Source organism: Cyprinus carpio, chromosome B6, assembly GCF_018340385.1.
Source record: "Cyprinus carpio isolate SPL01 chromosome B6, ASM1834038v1, whole genome shotgun sequence".
Lineage (NCBI taxonomy): Eukaryota > Metazoa > Chordata > Actinopteri > Cypriniformes > Cyprinidae > Cyprinus > Cyprinus carpio.
In genome coordinates this window covers 28,121,175-28,142,745 of record NC_056602.1, presented here as the reverse complement: position 1 = coordinate 28,142,745, position 21,571 = coordinate 28,121,175, and the positions used below count along the sequence as shown (strand labels likewise).

The following is a 21,571-nucleotide window of genomic DNA, read 5'->3' as shown; positions in this document are numbered from 1 at the left end:
ATTTTGATTACAGTTTTTCTCAGTCGCTTTGGTACATTTTTCAAATCATCTTTGACATTTGCAAAACAGTAAGTGCATTTCTCAAAACAACTCGTACAAATAGCAAAACACAATGGATTACCTGCAAAAGCCAGTCTCTTGCTCAAAATCCTTAGTTCTCATCTATCAAAAATAAATATTTGTGTCAATGAACATGTTGGTGCCATCAGAATTACAAGTTATTAGTCAAAATTTGATAAGTCAAATTACTTAGTCATGTTGTCAGTATAACAGTGTACTCTGGAGGGATGTTCTGATGTAAATTATGGCAACATTTTGGATGACAGTTACTGTATTGAACAGTATGCCATATGCTTACGTGTGCCATATATCTATTTCAAAAGTACAAATTTACACATTACTGTATGTGGGATATTGACTGAAAGAGACTGGATAGAATTCCTAGTTACACTTTTACTAGTGGTCTGACCAAAAAAAAAAAAAAAAAAAAAAAAACCCTTTACAATGTCATTGTGATATAGAAAAGGAAAAAGAAATATGGGCACAAAGATGAAAATAAAAAATAAGTCCACTGTCAGAATTTGTAACTCTTGTGTTGTCCTCTGTCTATGCTTTCCAACTGAAGATTCATGAGATGAAACTTTGAGCTGTTTCAGAGAAATGCTTTATCATTGCTTGATCTACATTCTCTTCATTAGTCAAGATTCAATTGCACAATTCATGCCAAATTTACAAAAAGTCTAATAATAATTTGTAAGAAAAAACTTACTTGGCAGTTTATGACAACTAGATGAACCATTTGGCATTTAATGACTTATACGATGAACTAAAGACTAGATGTTTTGAGGGGTAAGACTATTGCACAGAAAACTATATAATACATTTTGAGCAACATGACATTAGCAGCTGACACTGCAGATAAATGTGCATAATCAATTGCATGAATGTACAAAAGTAATCACAACTTGTTCTAAAGAATGAGAAACTGGTTTTATGATGTGTATAAATGACTAGATGATGTGGAGGTGGTACAAGTAGTTCTGAGAATTTCATTTCTGATTTGAGAAATGCACCAAAGCTTTCAAAGGTCAGTCCAGCAGATGGCGTCATTGTTGTTGTTAAGTACCCTTATAAGGTGACCTGAGGATGGACAGGTGAGGAGTCACTGTAAAAACAAAGAGACCCGCATCATTTCTAAAAATAGAGTCTGAGAGATAAAATAATAGATTGTCCCATAACAGACTGTATTTAGAACTTAAACCATAAAGGCCTAAACGAAAAACGAAAAGCATAAACCTCAAGTCAAAATATGTTTTGCTTAACTAATGAATTTGATACGCATTCCAATATATGTCTATGATATTAATATGTGAAGTTTTAGCGCTTTTTTGTCGTCTGAGGTTGACTGAAGTGGGTTCTGCAACGCTGAGAATCATTTTCTGTAACTTTCTCACAAAACAATCGTATACAGGTTTGTTGTTTGCCTATTCTTAGTTTCTCACGCAGAGGTCTGTGTTGTTGTTTTTTTCAAACCGGAAGCTGCGCAGCATCTCTCGCGCTCTCAAACGCAATCGAATCATTAGTAGAGCGCAACTGACTGACACTTCGTTCCGTTGCCTTAGAAACTAAACTGTCAATAACCGTTTTTATTTCGGAGAAAACTATTCCGATTAGGACCGATTAGTTTCAACTTTTCGTTTCTTTTTGTCTTTTAAATCACTTTTACTGAGGGAACGTTGGCTTGAAAACTTGTCCAATGAGTAATTTATACGAAAACATCGACGGTCAAGAAGAACTGGACTTTCCATTACTTTTCCTGTACAACCAACCTGACTTACCTCCAGATGACCAAGGTTAGTGGGTATCACTAATTATTAATCATAATTTTAGAACTTTTGACACGTTTTCCTCACATAACAAGTGTTTTTTCCTGTCCTCTATAATTGACCATGTTTTAATTGCATTCAAAACAAATATATGTCAAAGTATTAATCGTTTTCCTTACAAAAAAGAGAAGTATGATACAGTAATGATACTTTATAATACTATGGTAATGCATTATTACTATGTACTGTGTGCATGCTACTTCAAGATAATTCAAATAATTAAATTCTGTTACTATTGTATATGTATTGTATTACTATTATTGCTACTATTTTGCTTTGGAGAGTTGGAGTAGATGTAGATCGCTAGGGTTTTAAAGTAGGTTACACACATTGTGTGAACCCATAGATGTAGTGGAAACTTTCACTGCAGCTAACCGTTCAGTTCTCTAATATTGGAGCCTACTTATTTACAGGAAACATTCAGAGTTTTTTAATAAGCATCCGGTTAGATTATAAAAGTAATATACACAGCTAAAAGGTGGTGAGATGGTTGTTAATGTGTTTTCCCATTTGTTTTTAGTTGATGATGCTGGCATCCCCTCCAGCCACGGTACCAATCGAACTTCCCCAATCGCTCATCAAGACCCGTCTCTGTACGATGAGGAGTCTGCGAGCCAGCTTTCCCACCATCTCCCTAACGATGACCTTCTCACCTATGGGCAATCTGATTATAGACACCCCTCCATGCTTGCCAGCCACACTGGAGCGCCCCAAGGCAACGGCCCGAGAATTGAGATCACCTGCCCTGACCTGTACCATTATGACCACATCCACACCAACCCTGTGAACATCAGTCGGCCCATGCTCGACATCCCTTACAGGGAGAACCAATGCCTCAGTCCGGCTAGCAGCACCTCGTCTACTAGCTGGCATTCAGATGGCTATTCTCCCGGGACATACTCCCCCTGCATCTCTCCCGGTGTTGGTGAAGGAACGCTAGCCGGATTGACCGAAGCCGTGCTTTGCCCGATGATGCAGGCCATCCAAGCTTCTGGTTCTCCCAACACGTCCCCTCGCACCAGCATCACAGAAGACACCTTCCTGGACCGCCGTCCAACCTCTCCACGTTCTCGCTCGGCTTCTCCGCAGGGGAAGCGCACTTACACCGAATACGAGACACAGAGATCTCAAAGCCCCCGTTTTGGCCGGGACGAGCCCGCCGAGTTTTATCCACTGGCAAACTTGGAGGATTCCATGAACAGCCTCAGCCACAGCTTGACTAAACCAATTCCTACTAAGATTGTCCGACCTAATCTGGAGTACTCTGTCTACACGGAAAGCCAGGTGGGCATGTTCCCACCTATGCCGGAAGTGAAAAAAGAATTCGCTGTGGAATCGTGCTATTTCATGCCTGCCAACTGGTCTAGTCAGGCTCTCGCAGGGGTTTGTAGGTATGATGTAATCGATTATTAATCAGTCCAGTGACAAAGCAACAGCCTTACATTTGTTCCTTTAACAGCATTTATCCACTTACACTCGTAAAAATAAAGGTTCTTCATTGGCATCAGTCATTCCATGAAGTACCTTTAATATACCTGTTAACATTCCATTGCACAAAAGGTTTGTTATAGTAGAAAAATTTTCTTTAGATTATTTAGCTGTTCTTTATACTAAGAAAAAAATGGTTATTTTAACCCCCATTTCAGAACCTTTAGTTTTAAGTGTGTACAAAAAAAAAAAAACACAAGCATCTAATTATAACCAGCACCATAATACATTTATTTCTCCTGGCAGTGATGAGATTTAATTTTACCCTTCTCAAAAGTTTTCAAGTTTACATGTGTCTCTTCTAGAATCTCAAAAATGTCTTAAATTGTAGTACCACCAAGATACCAAAAGTGAACAATCACTATGAACTTAAACGTTTCCTATCAAATTCTCCCAATATTAATTGATCTAAGCTGCCATTTGTATAGCTTTGTACCCAGCTAGTTTCTCAACATGTCTACCTTTAGTTCATCTTATATAGTTTAGGAGAAACATCTGAGATCAAATTGATGCGTACAGAAAGTCTATGAAAGAGAAAGCTTTGAGCAATACAAATGCCAGATTATCAGTATACATTACATTCAAATGTTTGCACATCTAGTTGTGGCCTTTACGCATTTTTATTCCCAGAAGTGATCTGTGATGGTTATTGTGACTAACCAGTATCTCATGTCTTAGTATGCCAGTGGCTGCCTTGCCTGCGCTGGACTGGCCTCTTCCCAGCAGCACTGAGCAGTATGAGCTCAGGATAGAGGTTCAACCCAGACAACACCACCGGGCCCACTACGAGACCGAGGGCAGCCGGGGGGCCGTCAAAGCGTCTACTGGAGGCCATCCTGTCGTTCAGGTAAATCGAGGACAACGCTGCGTATTTAGAAGAAAAGTCAAAGCCGTGGGAGGGCGGAAAGGTTGGTTTTGTTTGGTTTTGTAAGCATGCGTGGGGAGCGAATATAACAATTCTCGAGAATCGCTGCATGTGAAAATGTGCGAGAAAGTTTGAGAGAGCGACTGAAAGTGTGTCGGCAAAACTGAGACGGCTGTCAGTGAAGAGCTTTATAACAGAAACAAGGGGGAGGTAGAGAGAGAGAGATAATGCAATGATTGTGGTGACGTTATTTCCCTGTTACGGCGCAAAGAGCTGTGTCCACATTTAGGAAAATGAGGATCTGTGGTTTTGTCATTGCTATCGCTGAGACAATATGTCATATCATCTACACTGACTAAACCTTTCACTCAGCTATATGCATATCTCACACAGAGTATCAGCATCGTATTTGTTGGAAATGAAGATGAATGACTTCATACATTCACTAAAAATCACCAAAGACACTGAGCAAAAAAAATCTGCATTGAGACACAAATACAAGCACTTTTTTTTAATGCAACCACAATGAGATTTTTAGTTATAGTTTATCTTCAAATGCTAGTTCATCCTTTGATTGTTGGCATACTGTGCAGATATAAACTGTGGTTTATGAACTGTCTCAGTTGCGAGGGTACACCGGGACCGAACCGCTGGCTCTACAGGTCTTCATCGGCACGGCTGACGACAGGAACCTCAGACCTCACGCCTTCTACCAGGTCCACCGCATCACCGGCAAGACCGTCTCCACCAACAGTCAGGAACGAATGCTGAACGGAACCAAGATCCTAGAAGTGGCACTGGAACCCAAGGAGAACATGAGAGCTGTGTAAGAAGATAATGATATCACATAAAGACAACTGGGGCAAGTTGTCACACAGGGTGCTGAATGTCAATAGCTATGAGGTTTTGAGTCAAAAATACAATTGCACAAATCCAACAGTGGTTTTAAATGCCTAGTTCTATACTCTATACTTAATTTGTGTGAATTATTTTATCCTCCAAACAAACTTTCTATTTGGCAAAACTTTTTTTATATATATATTATATAATTATTTAAATTTAGATGAAGCCATTAAATAGCTTATAACATGCATTTATTATGGCAGGTTTTCTTTGTGGCAACTTACCTCATGTAGTGTAAAAACATTACCTGCTATTGGATAGCATCATTCTTGGTCATTAATAGTGAAAATATTCAACAGCGGTTTTGTAGACTTGAGTGTATGTGCCTGAAACTGACTTCCAATAATAAACCTGGAGAAATATTCTGTAATAAAGTGACGGATAGTCCCAATTGTATATTATTTAAATAGGTATTCGATAGTTTCCATTCGTAGAAAATAAAAAGAAGCCCAGAATTTATGAAAACAGGAACAGGAAGTGATAAAAGAACCAATGAGTTGCCTGATAATTGTTCGTTCACATTTTTAGAGTTGATTGTGCTGGTATCCTGAAACTGAGAAATGCCGACATTGAGCTGAAGAAAGGCGAGACAGATGTGGGACGGAAAAACACACGAGTGAGATTGGTCTTCCGTGTCCACGTTCCTCAACCCAGCGGCCAGTGGATCTCTCTCCAAGTGGCTTCGCAGACTATTGAATGCTGTATGCAATAAAAATGCATTTTCATTTAAGATTCACTGTTTTAACCATACATTTTAATGCATGTTTTTTGCATTTATAAAATGTGGCCAACCCATTATAATTTACATTATTTTATATTATTATAATTTAAAAAAAATTCTAAATGACATTTTGTAAATTTATATTTTACATTTGTTTTAATATTATATATTTCATATTTACTCAAAACTCTGTGGCACCATTCAGAATGTTCGCTTGTTATTTGGCCAATCAGGCACAATCATGATGCTGATGATATCAGAATGGTCAAATGTCATATTTTTAATATTAAATTAAATATTTTTTTATATAATAAAAAAAATACGGTTTTGTTACAGCTCAAAGGTCTGCTCATGAGCATCCAGTGGTAGATCATCAAGAATTGGACCACTGTTCGGTTCTGGGGGGACCGCAGATGATGCTTAGGGGCCAGAACTTCACATCAGAGTCCAAAGTCATCTTCTTTGAGAAAACGCATGGTGAGTAAAACTGCAGCGAGAGGCTTGGTCACTCTTGTTTTGATTCTAAGTGTAATGGTAAACCAATGTGTATTTCAGTGGCTACTGTGGGTGTCTAGAGAGCAGAGAGGTCGTCAGTGGCTCTGAAAAGGATTCGGACACACTTAAAAATGTCTGAATGTCTTTGCGTCAGATGATAAACTAAAATAAAAAGTTGATTTAAGATTTTGTAATCTGATGCAATAACATTTCGACTGTTCCAAAGTATCCAAATCCTTTTTGGAGTCACTCTGTATCTCTGATGTGACTCACTACTAGGCTGAAAGACACACAACCTTCAATGTCAGGTCTACAGTTTCAGTGAAAACTAATCGGTTAAGGTGTGAATTCAGTTAGAGAGATGTTAATCTCACTTTACATGGGTGAATAACTCTCAGAAAAGCTGACAAAAGGTGAAAGTAGATCTTCAGCTTCTGATGTTATGCTCCAGTGTGTTAACAGCTCCAACCATCGACATATAACTCTTTTAATATTTGACTTCTCCAGGCACTATCAGCCATCTGTGGAGAAAATTGGCATATGATTTGTTTAAAGTTTTATTGATATGGTTTGCATATGCTGAAAAATGGTGGTCCAGGTTGGAGCCATGAGGCTCCGGGTTGCATGGTAAACTGCAGTATGGTTTGGCCAACCTTTGCAACAACACAAGAGTGAAAAAAAAGATAAGCCTTGCAAAGCTTGCATAAACACACACATACACACACATCTACATAGCCTCCAGTTTGTCTGTCAGTGTTTAAAGACGTCAGAAACCTCAGAACCAACACCTACGCACTATGCATAACATTAAGACATTAATTCTATACCAAACACCTGTGTTTATTGTTAGTTGATATTAAATACTTTTAGAGAGTTGTCATGTCTAATTGCATGTTGAAATGCTAAACTCTAAATCTAAAACTACTCTTAAAAATGTACTCATTTTCTAATTATTATGCATGCACCTTTAATAATGTCATTATTTAAGAGTCAACATTAAGGCAGTAAGATGATTAAAAACAACATAAGGTACACTTTACTGATTTAAAATCAATGTTTGCTTTGCAGCACACAGCATGTGTACATAAACATTCAAATGCATGAAGTAGATGCATGGAAATGAAATGGACAAAGTTCAAAATTAAATTAAACTGACAGATGCAAAACCAATTAAGGAGAAAATGTAATTTAGTTTAATTTCCTCCTTAATTGGTTTTAATTAATTAATTAATTTATTTATTTATTCGTGGAAGAACCGGAAATCATCCAAAACGTCAAGAATATTTTGACTGGCAGCGTCCAGCAGCGGTTGAGTGAAATCTCAGTGTCACAGAACTTGAGGACAGTAGCATATATCAGTCATGACTCACACTGACATCCTATAGAAACAGCCTACACTTTCTGACGCAAACAAAGTTTTAGCTGCACTTTCCATTTAGGTGTGCAGTGCGGTGCGAGAGGATGTGGTTATGCTCTGTACAGATAGCTTCTACAAGTACAGAGACTCTTTCCTTTCCTGTATTCAGCGTGAGGGTTGCAGAGCAGCAGTAACAGCAGGAAAGTGGGAGTTTCATCCACTATGCATGAAACTTTCTCTCTGTTGCTCATGTAGAAGTCACAGATCAGATATTTCTTGTGGCTTCCAACATTAAATAGTGAGAATGCACATGGGCGTATGTTGGTGAGCAGATGTAAATTAACTTCTAAGTTTAAAAAAGTATACTACCCTTCAAAAGATTGGGGTCAGTAGGATTTTTTAAAAATGTTTTTTAATAGAAGTCTCTCACTAATCAAAAATACAGCAATATTGTGAAATATCTTTGCAATTTAAAATAAGTTTTCTATTTGAATATATTGTAAAATGTCATTTATTCCTGTGATGCGCAGCTGAATTTTCAGCATCATTACTCCAGTCTTCAGTGTCGCATGATCTTTCAGAAATCATTCTAAAATGCTGATTATAATATGTTGTTATTCATAAAGAATATACTATATCATCTTATGTTTGAAAAATTATTTATAGTTTTTTTTCAGCATTCAAATGACTGTTTGATTGTTTTAGTTGACTTGCAGTTATGGGAGGCTGAGGCGAAAGTTTACAGAGACAAATGCACATCTGTAAGTACTTCAAACTATTCTGAAAGCATAGTAATACATAGTCTTGAATAAAGCTGTTAAATGTGAGTTGTGTTTCCTATCAGAACCTGCTGTTTTTGGAAATCCCTCCATATCGAGACCCCAACATCTACCACCCAGTCAAAGTCAAATTTCACGTATTGAACGGGAAGAAGAGATGCAGCCAGCCTCAAAACTTCACCTACACGCCCCTCTCAGGTGAAACCTTCAGTCTCTTTATAAACAAATACACTTGCGTTTTTCTTTTAAAATGATCTGACTTATTCAGATTTACAACACCATAGAAAGTTTTGAACCGTGTTAATTTATATATATATATATATATATATATATATATATATATTATATATATATATATATATATATATATATATATATTATATATTTATAGACCTACTTGTCTCTTTTTTTATTCCAACATTGACAAATAACACCAAGATTTAGTTTACAAATTTCAATGAGTTTACTAAGGGCAAATGTATGTTTTCAGGCACTGTAACTGCTTCGAACTACTTCAATTTATGGACAGATACCCTCGTCTTTTGTATTAAACTGATCCAAATGTTCTGATTCCAAATGTTTCCTCTCTAGTGCCACAGATTAAACCAGAGCCGGTTGAAGAATACCAATACGCACAGTTAGGCTGCACTGGGCGTCCCATTATGGGCATCTCTCCTCCCTCTTGCCATCTTGCGGACGGTCGCATGATGCCGGGTGGCCCGTCATACCAGCGAGCTCACTGCATGTACCCTGCTGCCCCACAACACGCACCCATGCGCTACGCACTGGATCACATGGTGCCAGCAGTTTTCTCCGGCTCCCCGGCTCACACAGCAGGTCCCGCAACCTCTGTGTCTACATATATGCCCAACACCTACCAGCACACCATAGCAGGAGACAGCTTCCAAATGGCTGCCTCTCTGTTTCCCACCCTCGATGTCTCAGAGCTCTGCTCCGCCGCGGCCCATCAGAAGGCGTACGGCTCGAGGGTGTCCCCAACCACAGGGAGATCCCCTCCGGCCCGCAGCCATCAGCAGACATACCTGCCAGTGCAGCACCAGAGAAACGTCAGTCCTGTGAGAGTCACCATCAAGCAGGAGAACCTGGATCAGGCCTATCTGGATGATGGTTTGTACGCTTATCATTCAGTATATACTGAACAGTGCTGAGTAGTAACTGATTACATGTAATCTGGATGAATCAGATTCCAAAAATTAAGTACTCGTGATTAGATTATATTAATTTTAAAATGCTCATAATCAGATTGCAGTTAAATTTTTATGGATTACATGTAGGGGTGGGCGATAAGACCAGAATATCACAATATGAGTAATTTTATTTCACGGTAATGATATATATCACAATATAGTTATTTTTGCTTTAAATAAGGTCATTATGATAGCAAAACTTTTTGATACCATAGAAATTTAAAAAAAAATTTCACCAGTGTAACAAAAAACTAATACTAGCCTAAAAAAAAAACAAAGAAACGCAAGCTCACTGAAGACAAGTAAACAGTCAGCTTATAAGAAACTAATTATAAGCAATAGGACAAAAAAAAAACTACAGTAGAGCAAATAATTAAGAAATGCTACATGCATTATATATTCTTCAATGTGTAAGTTAAATATATATTTCTTCTTATTAAAGTCAAGAGCAGCGAGGGATTTTCTCTCTTTTGTTGTTTGATTAATATGAATGACAGGAATATTAGACTGCTGTCACTTTAAGAGCTGCCCGGATCCAATATACTGTCACACGTTTCCCTTTTCCTTCTCAGCTGTTTGCTTTCACTTAAGACCTAATTTACTGTGTTAACGAGGATGTTTGCAAAGATTTGCACATGTATAGTGAAATGAGTTCTCTTGTGCTGCTGATTGCGCTTCAATGGCTTAAAATCGTTTGTTATAAACTGCAATGCTTAAAAATGTGTGCAAACGACATGTTTTAACGATAAGTTGTAACCGCGATAGAGACGATAGTCCAAAATCTCTACCAGTTGACAAATTCAATCATGTCTACTGGTATATAGTCCACTCTTAATTACAAGTAATGCATGTAATTCATAATTCATGTAAATAAATTTGTGATCCATGCTTCTGAATTTGGGGGAAAAACAAACAAAAAACAAATAACAACAAATAAGAAAAAAATAAAAACAAATAACTGTATAAATCACTTAACACTGTGAAACATGTTGTAAAACAGTCTTCATCATATCCAGTGACTTCACAAATAGTTGATCTTGGAGTTCTGGACAAAAATATTTAAACCAGGATTCCCCAACTTTTTTTAAGCCAGACTCCTTTAACATAAAATGTTTACTTATCCCCGACATAAAGTTAGATAGATAAAGTTAGGTAAAAACTAATCTAAAAAGTAGTCTGAATACATTACCTTGAGTGAGTATCTTAGATTACGTTACTAACTACAATTTTCATCATGTAATCAGTAACGGATTACAATTTTTAACCCAGCACTGGTGCTTAATTCGAATAGCCGGTTTTCTGAAGTAAAAGTTCATTTTCTATATATGGAAATTAATTGTTAACAAACCATTAAATACAGATGAACTGTGAGCTACAAGGTTGTTAAACAATGGTTTATGCTTTTGTTGATGCCTCAGCCTTCACTATTTAAACATATGTGACCCTGCAGCACGAAAGCAGTCTTAAATCTCTGGGGTATATTTGTAGCAATAGACAACAATACATTATATGGGTCAAAATTATAATAGCCAAAAAAACATTGTATGGGTCAAAATTATCCATTTTTTTTTTTTGACTAAAATCATTAGGATATTCTAAGTAAATTATCATGTTCCATGAAGATATTTTGTCGGCCAATTTGTCATACCGGTGAATATATCAAAACGTGTATATGGGGAAATGGTATATTTTTATTTTAGTTTATATGATTTTTAGTTTATAAATTTATGTGTGTATATGGGGAAATGGTATATTTTTAGACACTACACTTTAAAGAACCACATTTAATTTTTAGTTTTGATTTTTATTGAATTATTAAATCTTTATCAGATAATATGAAACTACATTATAAGATGATTAGTTGTTGTTTCAGATGATTTGAGGTGTGTGTGTGTGTTGTGTGTTTAATGTATGGCGCGGCTCTATATGGGTCAGTGCTTCAGTTCTCCCAGAGCTTGTTAAATATTGAGCTCTAACAGACCTAAAACACACACACACACACACACACACACACACACACAGGACACACCATCGATCTCAAAGGAGAGCATTCAGTCACTAAATAAACTAAACGTATTCTTCATTCACGTAAAGCCTGGTGCAGCTGATATGGTGAGCACTATATTTTAATAATATTACACCACAGATGTAGAAGTGTTTTTATTTGCGGTGGCTGCGTGGGCATTACAAAGAACCCCACCCCCGCCTCAGCTTCTATTTCAGGCTGATTATACCTGTAAACGCTACCCCTCGTGTCCCCTAATCTAATTTTAGACGGAAAACTTTCCATTTTTAGCCCACTAAACTTGTCTGAGCAGAACAACAGGAAGCACAACCAACTCAAGCACGAGAGGGTCGCGCTGCCAGCTGGAGGACAGTCTGTGTATTGCAGCGTGTGATTGTGGCGCAGACTGCAGTGAGGGACTGACCGATGAAGATGATGATGCACCATACAATGTCTTAAAAGTCTTGTTAGTAAGTTCTACGGTAGAGCAGGTGGAAATGGTGCATCTGATCACTTAAGTAGCAACACGTATAACATTTCATGTTCACTCAGTCTTTGATTTATGTAATCAGTGCTGAGCAATAGGAACAGTAATGCACACTTCAGCAAACACAGAGTTTCTGCAGGCGTTATGAAGGCAAATTTAAGACCAGGTAAAGAAAATGTACAGAAATAAAACTTATGAAGGAAACACAATACATCAGTGTGTTCTCTAAATGTCTAGGGAACACAATGAGTTGTATTAGCAAAAAATTAAAATACAACTTACAACCAATCACCATTACTTTTTTTAATTTAACAATAAATAAATAAATAAATAAGGCTTGAATAGCTTTGCTCCAAACCAATTGTACCTTTCTTATCACACTGCAAAAAAAGTGCTGTTCTTTTGACCTGTTTTTCTTTTCCGCTGCAAATGTCTAAAGATTCTTAAATTAGGATGCATTCACTTGAGCAGCAAAATGAATTCTTGTTTTCTGTGAAGTTAATCAAAATAAAGTGAGTTTGTGGTTAAAACAAGGACCAAATATCTGCCAGTGGTCTCAAAAAGTACACCTAATTCAAAAGGAAACCAGTTTTCATACCTCAGTGACAGATATGTGCTCTTGTTTTAACCATACGCTCACCTAATTTTGTTTGGTTTCTCCGAAAACAAGGTTTCACATCTTCATTTCACAGCTCAAATAAATGTATCTTGATTTAAAGGCTTTAGATATCCGTATTGGAAAACAAAAATACTGCCAAAGATATTTTTGCAACATTTAATGCCATGACTGTGAATTTATGACTTTCTGTTCTGATTTAAATTCTTCAAGAAACTCTGTAAACACCAAAAATGATTTTGTTTTTATTTCTGCTTGCAGTGAATGCTGTTATAAGAAAGGACCTCGTTCATAAAAATAATCTCTGATGTCAGTTGTGGAAGAGAAATCATCATCCTCTCTGAAGACACAGCATCATCACAGATGAAGACGTCTTGGCATTGATATCGATTTAAATTGCTGGTTTTTCATATCTATGATTTGTACACAAAATATTGACCAGTAAGATCATGTTAGATGTAATATTAGTGCGCTTTACTGTTGTTTATATCTATAAATATATAATGCCTATTTTCTCAAATCATGTTTTTATCTAAATTTGACCTTGTAAGACATATTTATCAATGTGCATTTCAAATAAAATGTTTAAAAAATGTCCTTAAATTGTTATAAGAAACAAAATGAAATTCAAAAAAAAACAAAAAATAAAATCAGATAATAATAATAATAAAATTAGATACATAAAAATAAGAATAGCAGACAAATCAATTTATAACAAACCAATTCCCAAGCCAATAATTTAAATTCTAATGTTTATATCAGAGTTCTTAATATTTTGTTAAAATACTGTAGATCCGTTTCATAAATGAAAGCCAAGCAATTATTTTCTGACAAAGCATTTCCCTCTGCAATATTAAAAATGCAAATTAGTTGTTCATACAGTTTATATAAATTGTACGAAAACTATTTTGCATTTTAAAGTACTCAAATTAGTCAAGAGCAGAATCTTAAAAATATTCACATGTTAAAAAAAGTTAAAGTTCTCAAGCTAGTTCAAGGTTCAATTTTCAAATGCTTAAGAATATAAAATTTAAAAATTATACATTATATATATACTATATTTATCAAATCACTCATAATCAAAAAGAACATATAATATAATTTACTTACAAAAGTAAAATCTTCTAGTTGTAATATGTATTACATATAGTGAGCACCATGTTGCTTGAAACATTAAGAGCAACGAACTAGTCTATTTAGAGCGGGAAAAAACGCTTCAAGAAGAGAAAATTATATCTTTGGGAATGCAACATTTAAAAAAAATTTATCTTGCATGCATTAGGCTTGGATTCTATTAGTACTAAAGATTATGTTTACCACAACAGAAAGAAACAAGCAGAAAAATGGTCATCAGTTTATTCATATCAATGTACTTGAAACTGGCATAAAAAATAAAACCAAAGATTACTCAAAATCAATGATACATAACATGACATACAAACACTGTTTTGAAAGACATGGCAAACCCCAAACTCAAGAGATTAGATCATCTGGAAGCTGGAGCAAACCGGATGATCTAATGTCTGAACTAAGCAATATCTCGTTGGATCCTCGTCCTCTAATGCTGTAAGTGAATCCATCATTACTGTTCAGTCTCGCACACTCTCTATCTCTTCTTCTTGCTCTCCTTTTTCAGTTTCTGCCGGATTTGTTGAACAGGTCCCTTGGGCTTTCGGTTCTGCTCAGAGCTGCGAGCGTCAGCCGGCTCCGGCGTCTCCACCTACAGTCAGAAAATACAGCAGAATAAAATCATTTGTATTTTCAAAGACACCGCAGACAAACAGAATAAATACTGAGCTAAAAGATTTTACCATATTTCCTCATCTGATTAATCACAGTATTAGAAGTTTTCTGAAATGTTGTTTAAATATCCAAATCATGCACTACCTAATTAAATAGGCCCCGATTTGCATACATTTCTGAACATTGGATAAAAAAAAAACAAAAAAACAATGTCTTCAGGAAAAAAAGTTACATTATATAAGGTGAATGATATATGATATATAACTTTAACCATATATCACAAAAAAATTCTAAACTCAATCACAAAAATTTTCTTAAATTCATTGAGAAAAATTTCTAGAAAACTAAAAGAAACATTGCACGTTGTAGAAACATTGCACGGGTCAAAATTATCAATTTTTCTTTCTTTTTTGGCCAAAAATCTTTAGGATATTAAGAAAAGATTATGTTCTATTAGGATATTTTCTAAATGTCCTAATGTAAATACATCAAAACTTAATTTCTGATTAGTAATATGCATAGCTAAGGACATAATTTGGACAACTTTAAAGATGATTTTCTCAATATTTTGATTTTTTTGCACCCTCAGATTCCAGATTTTCAAATAGTTGTATCTCAGACAAATATTGTCTGGTCCTAATAAACCGTACATCAATGGAAATCTTAATTATTCAGCTTTCATATGATGCAAAAATCTCAATTTCAAAAAAATTGACCCTTATGACTGGTTTTGTGGTCCAGGGTCACACTGAGTACTAGAAAAATCCCACACATGAGTAATACTCATAATTCACATGTGCACTGAGGATGTCTTCTCTCCACTAGTCTGAAAGAAGACTTGTTATGAAATCTTAAAAGTGACCAAAGCATAACACTCAAGGTTTTTGCCTGTAGTTGCTTGCTTTAAAAGGCCTATGGTGCAATGACGTGCATGCCCCAAAAAGCCATCATTGTCATAAAATCTGAAGATATCCAAATTCAAACAGATCTGATTCTATTTGGGGGCCCTTTACTGAAAAATCTTTGACCGACACAAGACATTACAGACATCTGTGACACTGCAAGTCATCCGCACCTGTTCGTGGCTCTTGGATGTGGGTATGATTATTGCCAAAATACAGATGAGTTGAAAAATGGCTCCTAGAAATAATCCATAACGCAGGAGGCTCTCGAAGAAAGTGGGTTCAGGCACCTCCGGAGGAGAAAGATCCAGATCAGCGGACATGATGCGGAGCTGACGGAGGGAAAACAACATAATGTACACTAACAACAGGCTCCAAAAGCATGACATTACTACAGTTCGTGCAGACAACTCTAAACTAGTTAAGAAGTGCAAAACCACCAGCAGTGTTTGATTATAACGAGTGTTTCGGCGCATCACACACATAATCACACACTCACAAAACAAACACATTACCTGCACATATAAACCGTAGCCTTTTCTGTATTATGGAAGATTGATGATTACTAAAAAATAAAACAAGTCTTATGAAACGGCAGACGTGCTCCGTTTGTTGTCAGATGTAGGATTGGGATGATAAACACATCCGGGTTACGGATAGAAGGGACAAGTAAGGCGCTACCGGGCATGCGCACATCAATACTGCTGTACGGGAGGAGACAGCTTACAAATTTAATAAAATTCAGAATGAGTTTTATTCAATGTTTTATTTGAATTCAATACTTTAAGATATACTGTTTCAGCGCGCCGCTAAAGCAGCTGGGTTTTGTCACACGGTGTTACTTTTCTCAGCACAGAGCAGGGCGGACCAATAAGCCAACAATAAATTATACCGACTGAGCAACAGTCGTTTTTTATCACAGAAAAATACTTACTAACATTTCACTGTATATTATATGATTATACTTATTATTATTATATATATTATTATATATTTTAAATAACTCATACACACTTCAGGGACATATTTCCATTTGTGTAAGGCATCTCTTCATGAGAAATGAGCGAGAGCTAATCAAAAGCTACAAAAACATGGCTACATCTGACAAATATCTGTTGTTTTGGTTTAAAATGTGTGACAGTGGACCACACAACCAGCCAAAGTAGCACGGGTATATTTGTAGCAAAAGCCAACAATAAATTATATGGGTCAAAATGATCGATTTTTCATTTTCTTTCTTTGCCAAAACTCATTGATTAGGATATTAAGTAAAGATCATGTTCCATGAAGGTATCTTGTAAATTTCCTACCGAAAATATATCAAAACTTAATTTTTGATTAGTAATATGCATTGCTAAGAACTTCATTTGGACAACTCACCCTCAGATCCCACAATTTAAAAAAACCAAATATTTCTCTATACAATAATTGTATTCCAGCCAAATATTGCTCTATATACTAACAAACCACACATCAATGGAAAGCTTATTTATCCAGCTTTCAATTTCAAAAAATGGACTGGTTTTGTGTTCCAGGGTCACATTGTATTCTTAAAAGAATCTTTGAGTACTAGAAACAATCCCACAGTAGCCTTCATGAGTGATACTCGTTCAGTCACTCATCAGACTTTCATGTTTAATTTCAAGTTCTGACACACCACTCCAAACAAATGATATATTTAAAAGAACTTTATTTCCTATGATTAACGAATCGTGGAGAAATCTGCATGTAGACGTTCTACTGGTTGGTTTTCATGGAGGTTTTCACATTGGTTGTACAGGATGACAAGAAGCTACAGGAGCGGCCAGATGAAAGGCTTTCTTTTTTCTTCACTGGCCGACGTGTTAAGATCGTAGAAGGGGATTTCAAAGCATGCCAAAGCATCCACGAAAGGAATCGACAACATTGGAACCTCCACAACGGACGAACGCAAAAGGAAGGCATCAGTTCTTTGGAGGAGTCTTTACAGGGAGTGTTAGGAGACGTTAGTAAGCTGGGATGTTGGCAGTATTGCATCGGGAAGGTCTTTGTGACTATATGGTCCGATATTAGTATGCAGCGAATGGAAAACTGTCTCAACACAGAGAGGGAAGGGGGCCAGTCGACTGGCATCCACAGTGTCCCAGGGAAGACTGGGATTTTGTTGCTTGCTCTGCAGAGGAACACCAGAGCCCTGCAGTTTGATTCACGTCCACAGAAGAAACATTAAGACATTATTCTACATTGGTCCTATTGCAAAATACAACACACAGAAGCAGACAGATATTTGTAAGCAGCTGTAGACAGTCCAAGGCTGTTCCACCGAACAGAAAGTCATAGAAAAGAAATGATTACATAAAACAGACCGAGCATTCGATGAAGGTATTAAAAACAATAAATATGAGAACACATCTGAATGGCCACTAAAAGACTAGCTTTATTCATTAATCACCCTTCTTGGCCTCTATGTGTTTTGATTTAGACACACATTCAGCTGCCCCCGTCTAAAACATGGAAATAAAATACTTTAGCAGTGCCATCTGATCAGTAATTTTCCAAAAACAGGAAAACGAAAGATCACTGTGTGAAAATGTACAGCGTAGTTATTCAGAAAATCACACAAACTCATCTCAAAATTAAATTTACAAATAAACAGATCTATTGGGCTGGTTGTCAATTGCACACATATTGCATAATAAAGTCATGCCATTGTACACTTGGATCACCATAATTATGATAATACATCTCTTAATAATTTATTTGCAAGCAATTATGTGAATATGCTGTTTATCATGTAATCTCAAATGACTTCAGTTGTCATACTATAAACACGAGGGCATCGCTTTCATATCCTTTCAGTTACTGTGAGAAACAGACAGCTGCTCTCCCATCATTTTGGCTCAAATGCATGAAGGTTAATATTATTGATATCTGTTGAGGTGTTTGTTTTGTCCGAAAACAATGAGCTCTTGCGAGGGCCCATGCATATGGCTTCTAGTTTCAGCAATTGGTTTTACACACTGTACATTAAAAGGTGAATCTCATGAGACAACATTCAGGTCATATCAATCAAAAGAAAGAAAAAAGAAATTATATTTCAAATAGGATAAAATGAAGCCTAGTTTAGGACTATTTTATAAAAATGAAGCACATTTTTTGCACTGAATTCTTGTTAACTTAATGCAATGCAATGTGATAAAACACAATGCAATAAAATAAAATGGTCTTAAACATTTTTTAATGCAAAATACACTTTGTCTTGTTTTTGTGAGATCCACCCTAACAAGACATTCCTGTAAATTCACAACCTGAACATTTATTATTTCTTATTTTCACATCAACACGACAGAATAAACACAGAAACGTGACAAATACATGGACAAGAAAGGTAAACAAATGCAAATAAAATGAAACTGACACCACAAGCACGAGTCTAACACTCACGTTTACACACAGCTCTTAATTCTCTGTTGCAAATTTAAAAGTATTTTGAAAAACCCTATATTAATATATTCTTAAATGTCTTATGCCCTTTCAGGGAAATTTCATAAAATGTGCATTCAGTGCATTTTCTTTCCTCTACATTTTATTATCAAAAGGACAAATGCCACACGTACACAATATAATTATGCTCTATCTTTAAAACATGCTTCTATGTACATCGATTTATAGGTACATGCTGTAGAAACCAGTTTGATCAATGCATATATACACAAACATCGTTGGGGATGAAGAGTGGAGCTGAACGCTTCGGATTGCTTTATTAGTATCGTTTACCACACGCCCAGTTACTATTCCGTTCCAGATAATACTTTGGCATCTCGGAGAGTGGAGTATACTGAATGAGTCTGAGCTCCGAACAAAGGCGGCAGTGATGTCAACCAGGTATTCAAATGTTTGCAAACAGGCCGAGATCCCGAAAACACGACAGCGAGCTCTCGAGGACACAACGACTGAGTGCAAATTTCATTTGTACGATCCCACGATACATTCACAGCCAGCTTTAGTGCCTGTCAGGTTTGGCCAGATGGGATCTTCTATATGTGAGATACATGAGCGTCTGGATTTGGCACTGTAACCGCAGTATTACAGTAAAAGTGTTGTGTCTATACCTGTACACTGACCGTGTAAACCATGCTTGACGCGTGTTGAATGTTTATTGCAACATTTCATGAATTATTAGCCCATTTATCAATACAGTCCTATCTAACTGCACTATTACAAAACCATAGACCTGAATCCTTTTTCTTTTGGGCACATAAATGCAAATGTGACATGTTTTTATGTGTCTTAGGCCTAATTTACCTTTTCGACAATGTAAACAAATCTGCCCTACACCAGTTGCTTCTCCTGGGATGTTTAAGTGAACGTGATCATTGCTTTGTAACTGTGCAAATGTGTAGATATTTGCAACATAAACTCACTATTATTTGCACTTATGATTAGGCTCAACATTCTATCTGACAAACAACATCCTGAAACAAATTCCTTTCTGTTCATGGAATGAAGCCTTTTGTGATATTTAGGCCTAATCCAGTTAAAAATTTAAAATAATATGACATGTAGGTGCAAAAATGGTCTCTTCAGGTGCATTTATTGATTTTTTTGTGCACTTTCATTGTTGGTTTTTCCTATTGTTGTATTTGTGTTTTGTGTATTTGGCTGGTAAATTGGGCTGTGTGAAATATCATTCTGCTGGCTGCTACTTCTAATGCCATTTTACGTTTGTGATTTGGGTGCACAATGTTATTTGCAAATGTTGTTTCAGACCAAACGTGACCGTTTCTCCTGCCTCAGTTTACAGTATGTGGCGAACATGTGATATTGTTCATCTTTTCAAGTATATTCTTTAGAATATTTTTGTTGGTGATTATGCGAAACAAACTGGCAGAGCGCGTACGGATGAGTGTGGGGTGTCATGCAGTGGCGGGTTGGTTAGTTAGTTGGTTAGTCAGGCTGAGATGTGAGAGGTTACTTCTTGGCATTAAGGGCAGCCAGAGCACCGTCGATGTCTTCCTCCGGTTGGAGGGGATGCCATTGAGCGATGGGGCGGCGCGGGTTGGCCAACATGTCAGACCAGTGCTTGAGCGCTGTGCCTGAGGCTTTGCTGCCAATGAAGATCTTCCCGATGGCATCGTTTTTTCCGATCTTATCGTAGTCGAAGACCGTCACCGCCACAAGGATTTTCTAGTGAAAAACAGAAAATCCTTCAGCCAAATGTATTATAAAATCTGGTAGTAAAAGCTGCATCAATATATGCTTCAATATATATTTAAATGGAAAACAGTTGTTTTGAAGTTGATTAGTGTTAATATTGCACAATATTTCTGTTTCTACTGTATGTTCAAGAACATGTGGTTAAGAAGGTGTTTAAATCTTTTTTTTTTCCAAAATTGTAAATCAAAATCAACCATTATTCTGGTAGAAAATAATTTGGAGGGAAAAATGTAGTACATTATTTTATTACACCTGCCCATCCAAAAACTGGGATGATTTCTTCAGATGATTTTTAGGTATATGAATGCTAATTGTTACCATATTTTCTGGAGTTGTAATAAAATGAAATCCTTTTAAGTGAATGTCCATGAAATTGTAAAATATGTATTGGATATTTCCATTTACTTTTAAAGTGCTTTATTTGGGCTTTATACCCCAAAACAAAAAATAACAAATGTAAAATATTACAGATTACCAATATTTATTTTTAAAAAATGTTAATTGCTTCTAAGAAAACAATTACAAAGAATTGGTTTACAGCCTGTAATACCATCTTAAGTTATTAATTATATTTTGTCAACAGAAAAAGTTTCAAATACATCAGAAAAAATATCTACCCTGCATTGATCTTCTTAAAACTTTTTTTTTTTTTGTAATTTGTCTTGGTTTGCTTGGACAAATGTTCAGAAAAGCAATGATGAATATGAAAACATCTTATGTACTAATATGTTGCATGATGTGAATTTTCCAAACAAATAAGAATAAAAAAACAAAAGTTGAAATCTACCTGCATCTGCTCCAGAGGGATCTCAAAGCTGAAGGACTCATTGTAGTACGGGTTCAGTGTGTTCTTCTTCACCGTAGTCTTCTTCTTCTTTAGACGCTTACCGTTCTGCAATAGCTGGATCTTCACATACGGG

At 36.3% G+C, this 21,571-nt stretch overlaps 3 protein-coding genes across 9 annotated transcripts in view; 1 reads left to right on the top strand and 2 right to left on the bottom strand.

The window, feature by feature from the left end:
- Positions 1-1,522: 1,522 nt before the first annotated feature.
- On the top strand, positions 1,523-13,401 carry LOC109052159 (nuclear factor of activated T-cells, cytoplasmic 2-like). The gene is made up of 10 exons (XM_042726644.1): positions 1,523-1,853; positions 2,407-3,277; positions 4,053-4,221; positions 4,863-5,065; positions 5,671-5,843; positions 6,200-6,340; positions 8,421-8,476; positions 8,560-8,692; positions 9,086-9,622; positions 13,072-13,401. Exons 1-10 carry the CDS (start codon positions 1,757-1,759, stop codon positions 13,116-13,118), a joined length of 2,427 nt encoding a protein of 808 aa, XP_042582578.1. The 5' UTR covers positions 1,523-1,756; the 3' UTR covers positions 13,119-13,401.
- A 751-nt stretch (positions 13,402-14,152) lies between these two features.
- LOC109052135 (protein MANBAL) lies at positions 14,153-16,130 on the bottom strand. The gene is made up of 3 exons (XM_019069607.2): positions 15,971-16,130; positions 15,629-15,787; positions 14,153-14,530 (listed from the first exon to the last, which is right to left on the bottom strand). Exons 2-3 carry the CDS (start codon positions 15,776-15,778, stop codon positions 14,417-14,419), a joined length of 264 nt encoding a protein of 87 aa, XP_018925152.1. The 5' UTR covers positions 15,779-15,787; positions 15,971-16,130; the 3' UTR covers positions 14,153-14,416.
- A 998-nt stretch (positions 16,131-17,128) lies between these two features.
- Positions 17,129-21,571, bottom strand: part of LOC109052136 (synaptotagmin-2-like) — a 41,468-nt gene continuing 37,025 nt past the window's right edge. For all 7 annotated transcript variants that reach the window (XM_042726640.1, XM_042726641.1, XM_042726637.1 and 4 more), the window contains 2 exons: positions 21,439-21,571; positions 17,129-20,621 (listed from right to left, as the gene is read on the bottom strand). The exon at positions 21,439-21,571 is cut by the window's right edge and continues 1 nt beyond it. In XM_042726640.1, coding sequence (XP_042582574.1) covers positions 20,406-20,621; positions 21,439-21,571 — 349 coding nt within the window. In that variant the 3' untranslated portion in view covers positions 17,129-20,405. The remainder of the gene's footprint in view (positions 20,622-21,438) is intronic.

Coding starts and splice junctions, on each gene's coding strand:
- LOC109052159 (XM_042726644.1), top strand. CDS start 1,757: ATGAGTAATTTATACGAAAACATCGACGGTCAAGAAGAACTGGACTTT. Junction 4,222..4,862: donor GAGGCCATCCTGTCGTTCAG/GTAAATCGAGGA, acceptor GAACTGTCTCAG/TTGCGAGGGTACACCGGGAC. Junction 9,623..13,071: donor TCAGGCCTATCTGGATGATG/GTTTGTACGCTT, acceptor TTCTGCTTGCAG/TGAATGCTGTTATAAGAAAG.
- LOC109052135 (XM_019069607.2), bottom strand. CDS start 15,778: ATGTCCGCTGATCTGGATCTTTCTCCTCCGGAGGTGCCTGAACCCACT. Junction 14,531..15,628: donor CATCCAAGAGCCACGAACAG/GTGCGGATGACT, acceptor TTCTGACTGTAG/GTGGAGACGCCGGAGCCGGC.